General features: G+C 37.9%; 1 protein-coding gene across 12 annotated transcripts in view; it reads left to right on the plus strand.

Moving 5' to 3' along the window:
• Positions 1–21,590, plus strand: part of Ttn (titin) — a 274,946-nt gene that overhangs the window by 146,632 nt on the left and 106,724 nt on the right. For 5 of the 12 annotated variants that reach the window (XM_023719085.1, XM_023719086.1, XM_023719087.1 and 2 more), the window contains 18 exons: positions 9,981–10,061; positions 10,921–10,995; positions 11,605–11,694; positions 12,229–12,291; positions 12,688–12,777; positions 14,932–14,982; positions 15,487–15,888; positions 16,037–16,315; positions 16,666–16,941; positions 17,070–17,209; positions 17,512–17,638; positions 17,760–18,023; positions 18,939–19,205; positions 19,562–19,825; positions 19,912–20,051; positions 20,195–20,321; positions 20,450–20,716; positions 20,825–21,091. In XM_023719085.1, coding sequence (XP_023574853.1) covers positions 9,981–10,061; positions 10,921–10,995; positions 11,605–11,694; positions 12,229–12,291; positions 12,688–12,777; positions 14,932–14,982; positions 15,487–15,888; positions 16,037–16,315; positions 16,666–16,941; positions 17,070–17,209; positions 17,512–17,638; positions 17,760–18,023; positions 18,939–19,205; positions 19,562–19,825; positions 19,912–20,051; positions 20,195–20,321; positions 20,450–20,716; positions 20,825–21,091 — 3,270 coding nt within the window. Of the gene's footprint in view, positions 1–24; positions 109–220; positions 305–415; positions 500–582; positions 667–793; positions 881–993; positions 1,072–1,197; positions 1,282–1,414; positions 1,493–1,870; positions 1,955–2,402; positions 2,541–2,810; positions 2,889–6,305; positions 6,423–7,841; positions 7,911–9,980; positions 10,062–10,920; positions 10,996–11,604; positions 11,695–12,228; positions 12,292–12,687; positions 12,778–14,931; positions 14,983–15,486; positions 15,889–16,036; positions 16,316–16,665; positions 16,942–17,069; positions 17,210–17,511; positions 17,639–17,759; positions 18,024–18,938; positions 19,206–19,561; positions 19,826–19,911; positions 20,052–20,194; positions 20,322–20,449; positions 20,717–20,824; positions 21,092–21,590 lie in introns of all 12 variants that reach the window. The other 7 variants (XM_023719080.1, XM_023719089.1, XM_023719078.1 and 4 more) reach the window with 6 other exon arrangements.

Consider the following 21,590-nt stretch of genomic DNA (forward strand, 5'->3'; position numbering starts at 1 on the left):
ATAATTTCACTAATATCTTTTAAGTGCCTGAGGTGCCTGAGGAAGTTGTCCCTGAAAAGAAAGCACCCAGAATCCCACCTAAAAAGCCAGAAGCCCCGCCTGTCCCAGGTACTTGTCGCTCAACCTAGGGTTCACATCGTGCATGCTTTGTGCTCTTGAAAAACTTTAGTCAGTCGTGGTCTTCATAAGCCCTAAGTGTACGTTCACTAATCTCTTTAAGTGCCTGAGGTGCCCAAGGAAGTTGTCCCTGAAAAGAAAGTGCCAGCGGTGCCTGCTAAAAAGCCTGAAGTGCCCCCTGCCAAAGGTATTTGTCACTGACTTTACGCTTCAGAAGATCTCACTCTTCTGCTCTTGAAAATATTATAGTCTGTGGGTCTTCATAATTCCTGAGTGTACTTTCACTAATCTCTTTAAGTGCCTGAGGTGCCCAAGGAAGTTGTCCCTGAAAAGAAAGTGCCAGCGGTGCCTGCTAAGAAGCCTGAAGTCCCCCCTGCCAAAGGTAGTCACGCCGCTATCACTCTGCCTGAGACTATGCCCTTTTCCTTACTCTGTCTAATCACAAAAATACTAATATCTTTGAAGTGCCCGAGGTGCCAAAGGCAGCTGTCCCAGTCAAGAAGGTGCCTGAAGCTGTCCCCCCGAAACCAGAAAGTCCTCCCCCAGAAGGTAATAATGAAACTACTCACATTAATGTCTTTCAAAAGATGTTTCTTGGTGTTGTGAAAATCCTTCTTTTGAGTGTTGTATATATGTTAATCAATTCCAATATTGAAATGAGCTGGTGTCTTTAAAGTGTATGAGGAAGAGCCTGAGGAAATTGCTCCTGAGGAGCGTCCTGTTGAAGTCCTGGAAGAGCCTGAGCCTGCACCGCCTCCCAAAGGTACTTGCCGAGCTGCTCGGATGCTCGTTCACCCTAACCTTCCTTCCCCCAGTTCTGGGCTTGATGAGCTTGTGTCTCTTTCCACTCATCTTCATCCATTCTAATATCTTTAGTGGTGGTGCCACCTCAGAAGCCTGTTCCTGAAAAGAAAGCTGTCCTTGCCAAGAAACCAGTCCCACCTCCAGTACAAGGTACTTCTCAGGGCCACTAACTTCCTATAGAAAAATGTCACTGAAATGTGTTTTCCATTGTTCTAACTCATGATTTCCATACATCATTGAAACTGTTAGCTTACAAATTACTAATATCTTTTAAAGTGCCTGAGGTACCCAAGGAAGTTGTTCCTGAAAAGAAAGGACCTCGCGTGGTTCCCAAAAAGCCAGAAGTTCCACCAGCAAAAGGTACATGTGATTGTCATCCATTGGATGCAGGTGGAGACAGCCCCACTCTTAAAGTGTTTTGTTCTATGTAAATGTGTTGTGTGCATGTGTACCGGTGATTGTTTATAATGGGAAAACACTAATATCTTTAAAGTGCCTGAAGTACCAAAAGAAGTTGTTCCAGAAAAGAAAGTAGCTGTACCCAAAAAGGCAGAAGTCCCTCCACCTAAAGGTACACTCCACTAATGACCTTCTGCATACTCACTCTTGGTCCCAGAACTCATCTTTTATTGAGCTTTTTGCCAATCCTCTTATTTTCATGACTATAAAATTATTATGCTTGTTTTTTGGGAGTTAGAGTTTTTTTTAAAAAAGATGATGCACTCTTTTATGAACTTTGGAAAGCTTTGTTAACATGGCTTTGTGATTCTAAATAGTCCATTTTTTGTGCCTACTTAGATGGGGATACAAGGGCAAATCCCCAGCTTCATTGTGAATTGTGTTCTTGAATCTGTCCCTGAGTTCTTTGGACAAAGTGTGAAGGAAATGTGTTATAAATTTCATATACTTCTTCACTACCCAGAAGTAAAACTAGCTAATATCTTTAAAGTGCCAGAGGTGCCAAAGAAGCCTGTAGTAGAAGAGAAACCAGCTGTTCCTGTTCCGAAGAAAGTGGAGCCTCCTCCCCCAGAAGGTACACACCAGGCCATTAGTGAGCTGTCTAATTTAAGCTTTGTTGCTTTTCTTTCCAAACTCATGGTCTCTGGGTCATTCTTGTTCCTTTACTCATCTTACTTCAGCACTCTAAGTTAGCTCTGATTGCAAATCTATTTGAAGTTATCAGTCAACAGTGTCTGAATAGATCATTGCAAGTCATGTTAAATATAGCTTCTCTAATGTACCCAGAAAGATGGTAGCACTTAGTTAAGAGTGTAAATGATATTTAATGACAAAAGGATGGTATCAGCATTCAAGTCCACAGACACAGAGGTCAGTGCAAACTAGATAGACATCATCTTCACAAACAGAAGATATTCATTCATAAGGTGGGAAATCTATGCTGCTATCTATTATTTTGGTGTTTCATGCACCTTAGAATTTTGCTCCATATACCAAAGTAAAATTAACAAATATCTTTAAAGTATATGAAGAGCCTGAAGAAGTTGCTCCTGAAGAACCTGAGGAAATTGCTCCTGAAGAGCCTGTAGAAGTTGCTCCTGAAGAGGAAGAGCCAGTTCCTGTTGTAGAAGAGGAGGAACCTGAAGCCCTGCCTCCACCAGGTACAAGACAGAATCCATGGCATGGAAAATATGATTTTTATGTTTTTGTACAATTTATTAAAGTAAAATATCGGTCTCTTACCTCCATGTTTAAAATTCTCTCTTCATTGACAAGAGTAAGTAACAGTTATTTCCCCAATAAAACTTTGATCCTGCAGAATTTTATAATATTTATACCAAAGGAATATATGTAGTCTTTTCTATTCATTTGTTATCATTTATGTTGTCCTTGTAATCATCTGATTCTAAAAGAAATTCCTATTCTTCAAGTACCTGAGGAGCCCAAGAAGGTCATCCCAGAGAAGAAATTTCCTGTCATCAAAAAGCCAGAACCTCCACCTCCTAAAGGTACTTATGTTAAAATAAATGTGTTCATCATTTTGTGTGTCTAAAGTTTGTGTTTTCTCATTGTGTTGTCCTGTATTATGTGATGCATTATTTACAACTATCTATGTCACATTTCTGAACAGACTCGTAAAGTTAATGTTAATAAATTACAACTTGCAATTTCATTACTAAATGCTACTAATATCTTTAAAGTACCTGAGATGCCAAAGAAAATTGTCCCGGTAAAGAAGGTCCCAATTGTTAAGAAGCCAGAAACACCAGAAACCAAAGGTATTCATGTCATAATGGATGTTATTATAATTCAGTAGAAAGTACTCTAATATCTTAAAGTAGAATCCACTAAATTATCTTTATTATTACTACAAAGCAGGGACAAAACCTTATTTTGCTTCCATTACTTTTAATGTTTGCTCTATTAGAGACCTTTTGTTGTTAACATTTTTCAAACAAAACTAATATCTTTAAAGTGTCTGACCTGCCCAAGAAACTCGTTCCAGTAAAGAAAGAATCTACCGTCGCTGTTACCAAAAAACGAGAAGTCCGCCCAGAAAAAGGTAGCTACCAAGAAGAAATGTACTTCCCTGACCACTCATTAAGCATTTTAATTTTTAGAACAAAAAATTACCAAACATGAGATAAACCAAATTTTACAGGAAAAAGGGGGCAAATAAGAGGGCAAAGGGAAAATGGAAAGACAAGCAGGAGGGAAAACATTGATAAGCAATTGTATATTATCCCAGGTGGAAAGCAGAGGTTAAGACAGCTCAGTTCAGCATATTTGTTGAATGCAACCATTAACAATACAATGTTGTAGAAAATATAATACCTGATCCTATTTACAGGGAACTTAACTCTGACAGGAGACTAGAAAGAGACCAGAACTCTGCCACAGGCAGAAGGAGGCAACCCAAGGAGAAAGGCCTACAGCAACACAGAGCAAATCAAGACTAGTTTTAGGCAGAGGCATCATAGAAGCCAGTGTGAAAGAAAAAGTTTTAAGTTTTAGGAACTTTTCCATATAGAAATTGGGGAAATGGTATCTCAGGCAAAAGGAAAAGCATTCTGAAAAGGAGTAGAGAGAGAGAAAGTTCCAAGATAGTTAAGTAAACACAATGTGAGTATTGACTGGTTGTGGAATATCTTGAAAGTTGTGTTAGATATAAAGAAATGAGTCATATTTTTAAGTTCCTTGGATGCCAGTGGAAGGCTTATACTTTGTCTTGTAGGCAGAGACTATAGAAGATTTCCAAGGTTTTGATGTAAATATACAAAGTAATAGAACTCAGGCCTTAGAAGAACAATTGGCCGCAATTCAAGCTATTGAGAGACAGTGGTCATGGTAAAGAGCCAGTATAACTATTTAAAGTCATTAAGAGTTGGACAAAACCAGTGATGATAGAACTGAGAAAGAGGAGTGTATTTGAGAGAGATAGTGTAGCTGTCTATTATCAAAGTAACTAGGGAAATTGAAGAGTCTAGATTAATTGTATAGGTTGAAGCTAAATGGCCAAGAGAATGATTCATTAGGTTCCTAGGCTGATTTTAGAAAAAAGAGAGTTGACTGGGTATGGTGGTGCATGCCTGTAATCCCAGCTCCTGGGAGGCTGTAAACAGGCGGATCACTATGAATCCTATCTCGTAGTGAGACCCTGAATACCCTGTAGGCCCTTTGCTAGAAAAAAGAAAGTGAATATAGTTTTAATTTTTCAAGTATGAAAGTTGGGAGATGGGCATTAGGATGGTAAGAAGAAAATGAGGCCTAGAAATATAGATTCTGAAGAAATATAGAACTCATATGGAAATAAGAGTTGTGCATGCAAGGGTGGGTACACAGAAATATGGAGTAAGATTTTTTTTTAAGCATCAAATTAGTCTCATGCAAATCCCTACTTATAAGGGGCATACAGAGGATAAGGAGTGAATAAAGAAGGCTGAGAATATTCACTAATGAAACTAGGATATTCAAGAGGCACCATGCCTCAGAAGCCATCTTCCCAGTGAAATCTTATAGGATGAAATTCTTCCCCTTGCGTTCTTTATCTTCTCTGGGCAAAATCTTGCACATCTTCTGAATTCTTAATAGTCAACAAAATCAATATCTTTAAAGTGCCTACAGTGCCCAAGGACATCGTCCCAGAACAAAAAGTGGCTGTTTCAGAGCCTGAAGAACCAGAAGCTCCACCCTCCCCAGGTACATGGCTTCTCTACAAATCTTGAAAAGTCATCTTGCCTTAAGAGAGGGGTCTTAACATTTTTATCTGCCATTTGCCTCATGTCATGTCTCTTGATGTTATTGATATCTTGGGGACATTTGAATAAGTTGGTGAGTTGCAGCTTAGTAATTGCATTGTTCTACTCTGAATGTAGTCTAAAATAAAATACTATTTTTTTAAGTTGAAGAGACACCAGAGGAAATAATATATGAAGAAAAAGCATCCATAACCATTGGTAGAAAAGAGACTCCCCCTGTTGAAGGTATATATATACAAATATATATTTTTTACTTTCTTGAAAACTCTTGTTAGAAATACAAAAGTATTTATAAGGTGACATTCCAACTTTAAATTACATACAGAAGAATTATAGCAAATATTTGACTTTTATTTTAAATTAGAATCTTTAATTTGATTATTCATGATAGAAATTATCAATTCCAAGAGGCTCAGTTTCCAGAAACAGAATTGGAATAATTGTGTTAGAGTTCCTCAAATGTTGATCCATTGGCAAAACTTTAACATAATCTCACTTGCTATCTACCGGGAATAAACCAGTTGTTAATAGAAAGTTGATGTGTAAGAAACTGGAAATCTTTCTCTTGTTCTATAGAAGTAAATTTTCTGTTTTTGTGACTATAATCTTTGCATGCATGTGAAATGTGAGTCTGTGTGAAGAGCTTTATGTCACAATCTTATATCCTTTGTCAACATCTTATAAAGAACGAGAAATTGAGAAGTATATTCAGACTGAAGAACCTGAACCTGAGCCAGAGCCAGAAGAATTGCCAATACCAGGTATACAATTAACCTGATTTAAATCTTCATCATCTTCATCATCTTCTTCATCTTGAGATATATGTGGTTTATGTTGTTCTACATGTCTCTGCGTCCGTTTGTAAGATGTTATTTTAAGTGTTCATCTTATTCTTATGTGTGTGTAATTTGTACTATTTATCTCCTGTCAAATATGGCTTGTCTGGATGCTTCCTCCATTTTTATTAGTGTTTTCACTATGTCTCGTCACCTACATATAGTGTTATTTCATGTTTTATGTTGGACATCATTTTATGTTTTATGTTGGACACTTGACATTACATATGAAAAATTTTACTTCTTATATATTTAAATTTACACCAAATGTATATACATATGCTAACATATACATATGCATATACTAATTCTCCTGAAATACTCTTTCAAGAACCTGAACCTGAAAAGAAAGTTATTGAGAAACCAAAGCTTAAACCAAGACCCCCGGCTCCTGCTCCTCCTCCTCCGCCAAAGGAAGATGTAAAGGAGAAAATGTTCCAACTTAAAGGTATACAGTGCCACTTCCAAAACCTTATTAACACACTTCAGACATCTATCCTGCCACTTAAGATGGGGCTTGCAAAGGGTGTACTGCTATTGTGTATATGCAGATATGATGGGGCTATGAGAGCCGCCTGGAGACGCAGTTCTGCTGACCCAGGGGCCTTGGATTGCCTTACAAAGCTGTGCTTGCTCTGCCAAATGCCAGACAGTTTTCTGTTAATATCATTCTAGATATCTGGATGCAGAATCTCCCCAAGTAATTTTCTTAGCAGTGGAATGAGGATGAAGGTCTTTTTATTTCAAACCCTGATTGCTTCATATATATTGAAATCTTATGCATGAGAAATGTCTGGAAAATGTTGGCAAGATATTAATACTCAGTTACAAGTTTATATAAAAGCCAAAACTTTTGTTTATAAATAAGTATATGTTCTTTTGACTATATTATAAATAATGTGTATGGTGTCCAGTAGCTGATACGTGCTCATGTACCGTGAAAAAGCATATGACAACCTGTCAGTGTTCTGCACCGGCTATCGTTTTGTTTTCTTTTTTGAGTTTGTTTTCTTTTAATAGAAACTTAGTTGTGTTCTTTGGTGGTTCTTGGGGTAGCTGAAAAGGGTGGTTATGAATACATTTGATAGCCGGTTTCTCTTCTCATAGTTAAACTTTATATATCACTTTCAGTGTTTTATTTTGTCCTTGAATTGATACAGTTCCTGGGGATAGGAATATAGCTCAATGGTAGAGTGCTCATCTAGCAAGGGCAAGGTCCTGAGCCCAGTACCCAGCGCTGCAAGAAAAAAAAATCTCTTGAGTTGATACAATTATTATTTACATTTTGAATATAGAAATCTATAAAAATATAAAATAAGCTGGAAAAAACATTATTTCTTTTCATAAAACCTTATTTTTAATATTATATGATTTTTAAATCTAAGTCAATCTAGATATAATCTTAGATTAGCACTTTTCTCACGCTTACACATCTACAAAGCCAGAATCTTTCAGAGTAGGTCATTGCTACTAGTGATTCTTGCCCCCGTGAGGCTCTGCTGGGTTGTATTACAGACACAAAAAGGCAGCAGTTCTTAGAATGACACCTACTTCTTGAGTGATACTCTGTGAGTACACTGAACACATCGCCTGGAAAATAATTTTTTACTTGGGGGAGAATGTCTCCCTCCTATGAAGAATAAAACCCATCTTCTGAAGCAGTCCTAATCTACAGTGTATCTTTGTAGTAGAAGCAAGCATGTTTTCATGCTACCGAAGCTTTTTGTTTATTCTTGGTGATGGCTCTTGGCTGTTATTAATGCCTTCTGCTAATAAGCAAAGCTTGGTTTGGGTTCTTGGAGTAAAAAATTAATCATGTGCATCAAATTAAGTATACAAATAAAAAGTAAAATTGTATTCTTTAAAGCTGTTTCAAAGAAGAAAGTTCCTGAAAAGCCTGAGGTTCCAGAAAAAGTGGAGCTTACACCAGCAAAAGGTATTTCACAGGCTGGACAATGCTTTCGTATGTACGAGCCCTTCATTTGCTTCTTTGTTCTTTCTGTCTTCATGAATCTCTCTCTCTCTCTCTCTCTCTCTCTCTCTCTCTCTCTCTCTCTCTCTCATCAGAACTGTAGTGTCACTCAGTTTTTTGTGTATATGCGGCTTTAAGGTCCTGGCTCCCGAATGTTGCTTCCATTGTCTCCCATCGATTTCATACATTCCATGGATGTTGTTTGTCTTCTCTCCATATGGCATCTTGTGTCTTCCTTAACTTAAAAAATAACATTTTATTGGTTAGCTGAAATTGATTCCAGGAGACATCTTAGGTTAAAATGCTAAGTAAGAGTAGGCTTGGGAGTTTTACCAAGGCATCAGCATTTTAATCAGCAGCATAAGCACTAACAGTTCTATCTTCCTTCTATACTATAAAATGATCTACAGAGAGCTTCTCACCACTTATTTTTCTGTCCCTTTCCTCTCAATCCGAGACGTTTTCTCAGGGGTATAAACCTCCTGTTTCAGAAAGTTTCATTATTACTGCATGCCATTTGTAAAGTTGTTTTTCTTTAAATAGTCTTTTCTCTATATAAAATTAGAACTTAATGAAAATTAAATCATAAAATTCTAGAAAATAACTATTGAAAATTTACTTTTTAAAATAAGGTTAGTGGGTAGCAATGCTTCATTTACATAATAAGCATATCCAAACCCAGAAATTGAATCTGTTCTTCATCACTCTGGAATTGTTAAAAAAAAAAAAATCACATGTATAAGTCACAGAATGGAGACTACAAAATAATTTTATTATAGATATTAATTAGTAAACATTAAACTATCACATAATGACAAATAATGACTTTGAAAATAATAGCCACAATGATGTGTTCTACACTTGGATTTCAACTATCAACTAGATCTTAAAAATAAAATAATAATAATACAGAAAAGTAACTGCACAAATATATTTTCACTATGTTGACTATAAAAGTAAAGGAAATGTGTACTTTGCTATCTCAACTGGCATTAACTAGATGCATGAGTTCAATCAATTAAAGTTGTTACACATTAAGAACCTTGGCAAATGACAAATAACAATAGAGGCCAATTTGTCATGGATAAAGACAACGTTGAACAGTTAAGTTTTTACTTAAAATAGTTGACATTATAAAAAATGTTTATTTAAAATGAAATACATACTGACCTTTTGTGTGTTTCAATTTTTGAAGTAAGTTTTAAGCAATGTTTTCTCCACTACATAAAAATACTATGTAATGAATTTCTAATGCATTCTTTAAACACCAAGTGGAAAATTGTATGGAAATATTGAGGTTTCATATGGATGAATAAGTGATACTACATGCACAAATAAAGTGTTTTAAATTAGATTTTAACTGACATCTGTAGAGTGGTAAAATGGTTTGTGATGTTTAAGAGTTTTTTGTTTTCCTATGTAAGCCCGTGGGGGCTTTACTAGCAATAATGGGCTACTCTAAAAAAAAAAAAAAAAAAAAAAATCATCCTCCAGAATTGGCATTTGTTATAGACACAAGAGGAAATTAATTTACAATTCCTCGGGATGCCTATAGTTTAAATTCCTGTAGATTTTCTAATTCATGGAAAACAAAAACAAGCATCTAATACTAACTTTGAAATTTTATAGTTCAGTAATTTTAAATAAACATTCTTTTAAAATAGAGACTTTAACGAAGTATACTTCTGCTTGGAAAGTGAGATATGACCCTTTCCCAACATCAAGGCCACCAACCAGCTGCCTGGGGAGTCTGTTCCCACTAGTGGAGAAGACAGCAATGGCACAGACTCCTGCCAATACCACTAACACATTTCATGGCCAAGGAGATACTGATGTCCACTTGGGTGGTGGATAATTGCTATCAGGCAAAAAGACTGTCAATTTTGTAATTTGATGAAAGATTCACAATCCTGAAGTAACAAAAATTTTTTTGGACACATGATAGCTAAGTCATTAGAGGAGATACTTTTATTTCTGTTGAAATTTCATTTTTATGTGAATTCAATTCACAATTTGAAATCGTATTCTTTTAAGTGCCGGGAGCTGAAAAGAAAGTTCGCAAATTACTTCCTGAACCTAAACCTCAGCCCAAGGAAGAAGTGGTTCTGAAAAGCGGTATAGTATTTTCTTCTGTGATAGCAGCTTTAAGTATGCAAAACAAATCAACTTGAAAGCTTACAAAATATTTCTGTCCCTTGATTTTCTTTGAGTTGGATTCCCAATTTATCAACATTTGTAGTTCATTAAAATTTAGAGGCTATCATTTCTCAATTTCTTTAAAAAGAAGACAGAAATTTTGTGAGCATTCAACAGCATTTTGTAATCTGTAATGTTAACAGACATAACTAAAGTGACAATATCCTAAACTAACAATGACCACGAGTGTCATTTTTCATAACCAAGTTACATAATAAAATACACTAAATCTGTTAAATACACCTAATCATCTAAGCCTAAATTTAGTATTGAATTTTAAACTATGACACAGGATCACAACTAATAAATAACCTTTGTTAAAAACTGAATAAATTCCTACTAAATATGTAATATTTAGAAGTAAAACAAAAAATCAATTAAAAGCAAGATATTCAGGTGCATCAAGTTCTAACATTGTCTTTGTATGAAATTAGAGATTTCGAGGCCACATTTTCTGTAGCTATCTCTGCTTAAGTAAACTTCTACTGCTCCTTAAGCACTCCTCAATAAACTGTAACACTGAGTTATTGTTAAGACTGATTGTTATTCATTCATTTGGTGCATTTCTGCTGTACAGTTCTCTATGAATAGATTCTCAGAGTACTACATGAATTAATGGAACAAACCGGTTTTTCTTTCATGCCTGTAAATTCCAGTTTCCCAGGTTCTAGCTTGCATGCTTTCCATTTTCCATGCTTTGCATATTATTTGCATTTGTCATGCTTATTCAACATCCTCATTTGTCTTGGTTTACATTTAAACCTTTTTGTCTTTTAAGTTCTAAGAAAGAGACCTGAAGAAGAAGAACCTAAAGTAGAACCTAAAAAAGTAGAAAAAATTAAAAAACCAGAAGGTAGGAATCTCAGTGGCAATTTTGAAATTAACTCTTAATAAAACAGACATCTAACAAAAGGTTTATCTTGTAAACATAAATGAAGTTATACCTAAACATCACTTCATATTTCATTTGTATGTAACATGTGTTTTCCATTGTCTGCTTTGTGTTTATTTTTATAGTAATTCCCAGTTCATTCATGTATTCCCTGTACAACATTAGTATTCCTTTTCCAAGCAAATTTTTTCAGTGGAGATGAGTGAAATAATCAAATTGAGTATAGAATAATTTCATGGGAGGACACTGGCTAATGTTTCACAAAATTTGGGGGCTTTTAAAATGAGCTGATCTTTTCATATTGTAAAACTGTTCTCACAGGGTATCATTATTCAAAATTTAGCAAATGATTTACAAAGGGAGAGCTAAGGGTGTGGGCAGTGAGTGGATGAAATACAGATAAATTGAGGCAGAATAAAGAGGAGAGGATGGAAATCAATTCATAAAATATAAAGTTTTTGTAAAGTTTTCAGGTTTTTTGAAAAATAAAGTATTTAATCTGATATTTCAGGTAAGTTGGTTTCTAAGTATTCAAATTTTAACACTAGAAAAAATCTTATTCTCTTCAAGTACCAGCACCACCTCCAAAAGCTGTTGAAGAGGTAGAGGCACCTCCAGCTGTTACAACAAAGGAAAGGAAGGTTCCTGAACCAACAAAAGGTATAAACTTGCTGACACTTGCTTGGTTGCTTCTAAAAATGGGAGCCCATAGCCTTTAAAGTATCACTCTCCTGGCATCTAGCTTTGAACCTTACTCTAGTGACTTTAATCCGGTCATCATATTTATCTTAATTTTCTTTGCCATTTCCCTCTTCCATGCAACTTGTAAATGAGCACAAACTTGTTAAATAAATTACTAGAACAAAATGTACTAAGAGGGCAGGGAAGATAGCTTAGTAGAATAAGCACTTGATCCTGAGTTCAATCCCTGGTACTGCAAAAAGCAAACAAACCAAAAAAAAAAAAAATCCATTTAAAAAAATGTACTAACAGGAAGTGAGCTGGGTAGCAACATAGGTTTTGACTATTTGCTTCAAAAATGAAAACTAAGCTTAGGATAAGTAATTGACAACTACATGCGTATGGTTTCCCATATCTTCCAAGGTATGTTAAGTTGGCTTAATTTTAATTTGGACTTTGTGAAACACTTCAAAAATACTACAATAACCTCCTCATTACTATGAATTATTTTAGTGCCTGAAATTAAGCCAGCGATACCTCTCCCTGGACCTGAACCAAAACCAAAACCTGAACCAGGTAAGCAAGGTCACCCTAAAAGACTGAGGTATTATTCCTTCATGCTTCCTACAAATAACGTGCAGTTCATTTTTAAAAAACGAAGTGCAGCTGGGGATGTAGCTCAGTGGCACAGCACCTGCCTACCAAGGGTAGGCTCCTGAGTTGGATTCCTGGTACCAAAATGAATAAATAAATAAATAAATAAATAAATGATTGAATAAATAGATAAACTAAGTGTAAGTTATTAGCTATCAAATGATTCCTAGTATCTCAGTATGCTTGATATACTATTTGAAAGACTATAGTTATTTGAAGATTTCAAGGGTAGATCAGAAAAGGTAGTGAGCCTGCCAATAAATTTTCAGAAGTGACAAATGGCTGCAGTGTATTAACGCAATGGGTTCCTCTCTGCAGAAGTGAAAACAATAAAGCCACCTCCTGTGGAGCCAGCGCCCACCCCTATTGCTGCCCCAGTGACTGTGCCAGTGGTCGGCAAGAAAGCAGGTATGTATACTGTAGTTTCACTCACACTTGGTTCAAATTTCAGGCATCTTTACATTGAATCATTGGCACCATTTCAGCTGTGGGAATTTCTGATAAATTCTCCTTCTTAACTTTCTCTCTCTCTCTCTCTCTCTCTCTCTCTCTCTCTCGTATGGGTTTTTAAAATTTTTTTTAAATATTTTCTTTATTTGGTATAGGGTCTCACTACACAACTCATACTCATAATGATCCTCCTGTCTCAGCCTCCCCAGCACTGAGATTTCATGCGTGCGACACCACATCTCATCTCGGTGCCTGGTACAGCATTCCCCAGGGTTCCAGGGCCAGCACAGCATGCAGTACTGGGGATCAAACCCGGTTCCCTGTGTTTGCCAGGCAGGCACTTAGACTGCTGAACTATCGCCCCAACCCCCACTCAGTATATTTTGACTAGATTGTACATTCCTGAAATCCACCATTTCTTTCATGTGCTTTTAAGCCATGAATATGTTTAGGGCTGTTGAAAGTTAAGGAAACAGGCAGATGCTCTAAGGCACACAATAAGGAGTCCCAAGAAACTTCAGACATTCTTCATGCTCCACAGAATCATCGCGTATTTGTTCATTAGATTGCATATTGGAATAATGAATAATTTCTGTAAGTGGATAATGTTGATGACTGCTTAGCACTGCAAGTGTACTTAATACAACTGAATTGTGTGCTTAAGATAACCAAAAAGGTAAATGTTATTTGGTATACTTTACCACAATGAAAAAAAGACTACAGAGTTCAGCATTCACAAGCCAGACGTGATGGCACACACCTATAATATGAGCACTCGGGAGGATGAGGCAGAAAGATCACTGAGAGTTCGAGACCAGCCTGTGCTACAAAGTGAGCTCAAGGCCAACCTGAACTGCATAGTGAGACCCCAACTTAAGAAAGAAAACAAAAAGAGTATAGCATTTCATTTTGTCTAAAGAGTCAGATCAACAGGAATTTTTTAAATGTTCTACAATTTCAAGTACAAATTTAAGTACTTTTTGGTTGTATATTTAGTAGTTTGTAAGGTACATGCTAACTTCAGAATGAAACTGATTTGATGTGTAATTATTAATCATCAATAAATACACATCTTGTTTGATCCTTGGCATGTTACTTAATTGCTTTAAATTTTTATTCAAAGTTACTATAAAATTTGGGTGATTTTACTGTGTTTAATGAAAAACATACTATGTTCTCTCTCTCTCTTTTTTTTTTTAATCTTTTATTTTTTGTAGCCATCTCAGCCTGCCCTGGGGGTGGGGCTGGCATGGCATGTGGTGTGGGGGATCGAACCACAGTCCCTGAGTTCAACTAAGCAGGCGCTTTAGGCCACTGAGCTATCTTGCCAGCCACTCTATGTTCTTTTCACTGCAGTTTAATTTCTAATATTTATATTTTTATCACTGATTTAGCACTGTTTTTTTAAACTTTTATAATTTCAATGTAGTACCTTTATTATTTCAGAAAAATGTAATGAACTATTCTTTCTTTTTTTAATGTATTTAGTATAGGGTCTATAGGTTTTTTTTTTTTTTTTTTTTTTTTTTTGCGGAACTGGGGATTGAACTCAGGCCCTTGCGCTTGCCAGGAAAGCGCTTACTCCACTGAGCCAGCTCCCTGGCCCTGTAATGAACTATTCTTGGGCTAATTCCCTTAGTTTTCCTTGATTTGTTTGTTCTATCAGCTTTAATACAAAAGAAAAAGATGTTGGTAACTTGTAGCCCATCTCTTTATTTTAACACCTATTCTTTACTGACAAAAACTTATTACTTTGGATCACATAACCAAAATATACAAAAACATGCAAAATATTTTGCATACCTAGGTAAGAATAAAAATCCTTCCTACAGGCCAACAGTAAGACTTCTAGAAGTGGAAAGAAAATAATAACATTTGCTCATAGAATTTTAAAATCCCAAATATGTTAGCAATTTAGCATGGTAACATCAATCTCAGAATATGCCTTCTTGAATATATCAACATATTCACCATAGAAGTCTATAAATGAAACCAATTTCTCTTTAGGTATCAATATGTATAACAAAGAGCATACCATATCCCACCTCATTTATTATTGATCAGGAAATAAGTCTGAAAAAATTTTTAAATGCCATCTTCTTTTTATTTCAGAAGCCAAAGCACCCAAGGAGGAAGCCGCCAAGCCAAAAGGCCCCATCAAAGGTAAGATGCTCCTCCTCATATGTGTTTGGTGACCTGTCATTCTGAATTTGCAATCTTTACATTTAAAGGGAACATATTTTCAAAATTTATACTAATCCTTATATTTCAAGCTATCCTCCTTACTATTATTCAAGTGGTATCACGTACATAACAAATATTTCAGCATGCTGAACTGATGAGTTCTTAACTTCATTTTTCATGTAAGTGATTTTTAGAGATGATAAATATAATAAGTAGACATTAACCTGGGGATTTCATTTGTTGGATCAAAACCTGAGAAAACAAAATGCACTTATTATTCATAGATTCCTTTTAAGCTCTCTCACTTTCCTGTCTGAAATAAGGCAGAATAAGTTCAACTGACCTTTCAATTGCCTGTTCCTCAGTTTTCTGTTTCTGCCTTCTAATTGCATTATGGCAAATTTCATCCAGCCAGCAGCCTCGTGTGCACTTCGTGATCCTTATGGCAATGCCTAATTAACTTTCAATTTTACTTTAAATCAGGTGTAGCCAAAAAGACACCTTCACCTATAGAAGCTGAAAGGAAAAAGTTAAGGCCAGGAAGTGGTGGGGAGAAGCCTCCCGATGAAGCCCCCTTCACCTACCAGCTCAAGGCTGTGCCTCTGAAGTTCGTAAAAGAAATCAAAGACATCGTCCTGAAAGAAGCCGAGTCTGTTGGCTCCTCTGCGATCTTTGAATGCTTGGTCTCCCCCTCTACCGCCATTACCAGCTGGATGAAAGACGGTAGCAACATCCGCGAGAGTCCAAAGCACAGGTTCATCGCAGACGGTAAAGACCGAAAGCTGCATATCATTGATGTTCAGCTCTCTGACGCTGGCGAATACACCTGTGTTTTACGTTTGGGAAATAAAGAAAAGACCTCCACGGCTAAGCTTATCGTAGAAGGTAATTTCCAATCCCTTGAACATGATCTAGATTAAGCTTTACAAAAGGAGCCTCAGTAGCCATAACTATTTACAATTCCAGACATCATGTCTTCTTTCCAAGTTTTAAATTTCTGAGGTGTTGAAATATGTCGGGCAATTCTCCACAGAGCTTCCCGTGCGTTTTGTGAAAACGCTGGAGGAGGAAGTGACCGTGGTCAAAGGACAGCCGTTGTACTTGAGCTGCGAGTTAAACAAAGAGCGCGACGTCGTCTGGAGGAAGGACGGGAAGATCGTGGTGGAGAAGCCCGGCCGCATCGTGCCAGGGGTCATCGGCTTGATGAAGGCTCTGACCATCAATGATGCGGATGACACCGATGCCGGCACATACACAGTCACCGTGGAAAACGCCAACAACCTGGAGTGTTCGTCTTGTGTAAAAGTAGTAGGTCAGTACCCAGGAGGCTGGGCGGGGAGGATCACTTGAGCACTCGGGTGAGAAACAAGCCTGGGAAGACAGTGAACCCGCATCTCAAAAACGCACAAGCAAGCAATGGTCGTAGGTTAATGCTTCGCTAGGAAATTTCATTCTGCTGTTACTACACTAAGATGGTAGAAGAAAGTAACACTTCCCAGCGCCTGAATCTCAAGTCTTGTGCCTTATCTAAGAGGAAGAGTATTAGCAGATTAAGGATGCACAGTTCTGTACATTGTCCTCTATCCCTGAATCTATTAAGAAAGTTATTTTATGTTACTCAGATCATAATACTATTTTCTTTGTGACCTTATTTTCATACAGAAATCATTAGAGACTGGCTGGTGAAACCTATACGAGATCAGCATGTGAAACCCAAGGGGACGGCTGTTTTCACCTGTGACATAGCAAAGGATACTCCAAACATTAAGTGGTTCAAAGGATACGACGAAATCCCCATGGAACCAACTGATAAGACTGAGATCCTGAGAGAGGGAAATCATCTGTTCCTCAAAATTAAGAACGCTATGCCAGAAGACATCGATGAGTATGCAGTGGAAATTGAAGGGAAAAGATACCCCGCAAAGCTGACACTTGGAGGTATAGAACTCTTACCTGTTATTCTGAAAGATAAGTTTTATATATGCATAAAGCAAAATAACACCGAAAAGCCATGGCAGGAAACCACTGCTAGATTGTTTATGTTACTTCATCTCTGACCAATGCAGAACGTGAAGTTCAACTGCTTAAACCAATAGAGGATGTCACCATTTATGAGAAAGAAAGTGCAAGCTTTGAAGCAGAAATCTCAGAGGTCGATATTCCTGGACAGTGGAAGCTGAAGGGAGAACTTCTAAGACCCTCTCCTGTAAGTAATTTCCCCTTTTAAATTTGTTATCAGATAAAATAACTGCAGTCTGCATTTAAGTTTAGTGTTCAGACTTGGGTAGGTAGTAATCAAGGCATTTTGAGATTTTAAAGTCTCAGAGAAGGGAAGGGATTTGATGCAGTTGTGAACAATTTGGACAAATTTTGTAACATTTTATGATGGGACCTATTTGGCTCACATTTACTAGTAGTAATGTGAGGAGGAAATCTCTCTCTGAAACATTGCTAGAGGAAATGGTATTTCACACAAAGGCTAACTAAAATTACTGGGGTATTTTTCAGACTTGTGAGATCAAACAGGAAGAAGGAAAACGCTTCCTAACTTTGCACAAAGTCAAACTGGACCAAGCTGGTGAAGTGCTCTACCAGGCCCTTAATGCGGTGACCACTGCCATCCTGACAGTCAAAGGTAAGGGGTTTTCAGAACTCAGGGAAGGCGCTCAGCTCTTTTCCTGTCCTAAAAGCTTTCAGTCTTTCTGAAATGCAGTGGAATGGAAGGCAAAGCCTCATGCTTTATGTTTGACTTCCAGAAATTGAACTTGACTTTGCGGTGCCCTTGAAGGATGTCACTGTCCCAGAAAAGCGACAGGCTCGATTTGAATGCGTCCTCACCCGAGAGGCGAATGTTATATGGTCTAAAGGACCTGATATAATCAAGGCATCTGACAAGTTTGATATCATTGCTGATGGGAAGAAACATATTCTTGTTATCAATGATTCTCAATTTGATGATGAAGGTGTCTACACTGCAGAGGTGGAAGGCAAGAAGACCTCAGCACAATTATTTGTGACAGGTAAGAGCTGACAGGATCTGCCTCTGACATCCTATGTGGAAGGCACACACATCTGTCACTTTAAAGAGAAGACACCAAGTTCAAAGCCATGGCAATCAGCATCACATTACTTTCTCCATGGCACCAAAAACACACATACCTAAACCCAAACCTAGACTTTTTAATGGAGACCACAGCTCCATTTGAAAAGAATACCAGGTCTGGCCAGATAGCTCAGAGGACTAAAGTTCCTGCTTAGGCAGGCACAGGGACTGGGGTTCGATCCCTGGGTGTGCTGTGCTAGCCCCGCCCCCAGGGCACTCTGCAACAGCGACTAGGACTGGGTGTGGTGGCACACACCTTTAGTCCCAGTGCTTGGGAGGCTGAAAATAGGAGGATCACTTTGAGTCTGATCTGTGTAGTGAGACCCTGTACTATATATATATATATATATATATATCAAAAGGACTTGAGATGTAGCACATGTGAAGGCTCTGGGTTCAATCTGCAGAATGGTGAAAATCAATCAATCAATAAAAAATAAAAAGTTGATGGGAAAGAATATGATATGAAGGGCTGGCCAAATAGCTCAGTGGATTAAAATGCCTGCAAACTGGTGAAGGGGCCGGGGTTTTGATCCCTGGGCCTGCCGTGCCAGCCCTGATCCTGGGGTGCACTGAGATGGCAATTAAGACTGAGCACAGTGATGTGTAGCTGTAATCCCAGCTCTTGGGAGGCTGTAAACAGGTGGATCCACCCTAATCTAATAGTGAGACCCTGAACAACCTGTAGACCCTTCCCTAAAATACAAAAAAAAAAAAAAAGAACAAGAAGAATACTGTGTGAAATCAGTCCCTTTTACTGAGGCTGATTAGATTAGAATCTCCCTGCAAGTAAATTATATTTCTGAATATATTATGCACACTTGCTTTGCAGGTATAAGATTGAAATTCATATCGCCTCTTGAAGATCAGACAGTGAAAGAAGGTGAAACAGCAACTTTTGTTTGTGAACTTTCGCATGAAAAGATGCACGTGGTCTGGTTCAAAAATGACACCAAGCTGCACACAACTAGGACGGTACTCATGTCTTCTGAAGGCAAGACTCATAAACTGGAAATGAGGGAAGTGACACTGGATGACATATCTCAGATAAAAGCCCAAGTGAAAAACCTGAGCTCCACGGCTAACCTGAAGGTCTTAGGTATGTGTGACCCACTGTAACGAGGCAGCCAAGCCCTGCAGGGCTAGGAGTAGCTGGTCATTATTTTAGATCTGTTATTCTCAGGGGCTTTTTTTCCCATTCTTTTTTTTAAAATTTTATTGAGAAACAAACAGCAATGAGACAGTTTTCAAACCGATTAGTAGGAAAATTTCAATAATTAATACATCGTATATTGTGTTCGTAGTAGTTCTTCATAGTGTAAGATGCAGACATGATATCCTGTCCAAACACTATTAGTGCAAATCTTTCTTCTCATTGAATTAAGAGAAAGTAGCTGTATCTTTACCCTATTTTGTATATTCACATTCTGATTATATGTCAAAAACCTTTGGCAGAGGCGGATCCTTACTTCACTGTGAAACTACATGATAAAACTGGAGTTGAGAAGGATGAGATCATCCTCAAGTGTGAAGTAAGCAAAGATGTGCCAGTGAAATGGTTCAAAGATGGTGAAGAGCTCGTCCCCTCGCCCAAGCACTCCATCAAGACTGACGGCTTGCGCCGCATCTTAAAGATCAAGAAGGCAGAACTTAAAGACAAAGGCGAATACGTGTGCGACTGTGGCACAGACACGACCAAAGCAAACGTGACAGTGGAGGGTGAGTTGCCTCAAAATCTGAAATTTAGCATTTCAGAAGCCGCAGCTTTTTGTTCCACTGCACTAACAACTCTCCTCTGACTGCAGCACGCCTGATAAAAGTGGAAAAGCCTCTGTACGGAGTGGAAGTCTTTGTCGGTGAAACAGCCCGCTTTGAAATTGAACTTTCTGAGCCAGATGTTCATGGCCAGTGGAAGCTCAAAGGAGAGCCTCTGACTGCTTCGCCTGTGAGTCAAAGACCCAATGATCAGACTGAGGGAGGTTGTTTGGCTGTTTGCGAGGGAGAAAAAAGTCAAGTTGCTCAATGATTTGCAGTGTGAACCATTGATGCAAATGTTCTTTGTGTCTTTCTAACCTTCCCTCTACCTAGGACTGTGAGATCATTGAAGACGGGAAGAAGCATGTTCTGGTTCTTTATAACTGTCAGCTGGACATGACTGGAGAGGTTTCCTTCCAGGCGGCCAATGCTAAATCTGCAGCCAATCTCAAAGTGAAAGGTATGCTCCACCTGTCAGGTGCCTCTCAGCATTTTCCTGGTGAACCTTCCTGCTGTAATTCCCGGATGGGCCGGAGATTATGAGCAGAAGCAGGTGCTGATGTGGCCCACATGGTCCTTTTCTTTCAGAGCTGCCGCTCATCTTCATCACTCCTCTCAGTGATGTCAAAGTCTTTGAGAAGGACGAGGCTAAGTTTGAGTGCGAAGTATCCAGGGAGCCCAAGACATTCCGCTGGCTGAAAGGAACCCAGGAAATCGCAAGCGATGACAAATTTGAGCTCATAAAGGATGGCACGAGGCACTCAATGGTAATCAAGTCAGCCGCTTTTGAAGATGAAGCAAAATACATGTTTGAAGCTGAAGACAAACGTACAAGTGGCAAATTGATCATTGAAGGTATTTTTATCAGAGGGGGCACCCTAAAATGAATTTTTTTCCCCTTCATTTTTACATTTCCTTGTTCAAGTACTGCAGTTAATGAGGTATCTTTTTTTTTTTCCTCAGGAATCCGGCTCAAATTCCTTACACCTCTCAAAGATGTAACAGCCAAAGAGAGGGAAAACGCTGTGTTTACAGTGGAGCTGTCCCATGACAACATTCCAGTTAGCTGGTTCAAGAATGACCAGCGCCTCCACACCAGCAAGCGGGTCTCCATGGACGATGCTGGGAAAACACACTCGATCACATTCAAGGATCTGTCTATTGACGACACCTCCCAGATTAGAGTTGAAGCCATGGGGATAAGTTCAGAAGCTAAACTCACTGTGCTTGGTAGGTGCTTTCTAAAGTTGAATTTTACTGCATAAAACGTAGTAGAAATTTGTGGAGCATCTCATATGAAACAGCCTTCTGAGTATTATATTGTACAAAAGCAGTCCTGGTCCTTAAGGAGCTATCAGATGTGTTATCAGGTTTATTTCTGAAATGCTTTCACATAAAAATAGAACTTTAATGAAGATTCTATCTTAGGCCCACAAAAGTCAGTTAAAATCAGAACTACAATTCTTAATTCTTTTAAATTCAATGTTTAAGATAATTATATATTTACTATTTCCTCACTTCAGAAACATGCTTTTCAAGTTTCTAAAAGAAGATAATGTAATTCACTTTAAGAAGCATTATTCTGGGGCCAGGGAGATGGCTCAGTGGAATAAGCACTTCCCTGGCAAGTGCAAGGGCCTGAGTTCAATCCCCGGTTCCAAAAAAAAAAAAAAAAAGCAGCATTATTCTGCTTAGGCAAGCACTAGGTGCCCATGTTTGATCCCTGTGC

Source organism: Octodon degus, unplaced genomic scaffold (genome assembly GCF_000260255.1).
Source record: "Octodon degus isolate 3935 unplaced genomic scaffold, OctDeg1.0 scaffold00065, whole genome shotgun sequence".
NCBI classification, from domain to species: domain Eukaryota; kingdom Metazoa; phylum Chordata; class Mammalia; order Rodentia; family Octodontidae; genus Octodon; species Octodon degus.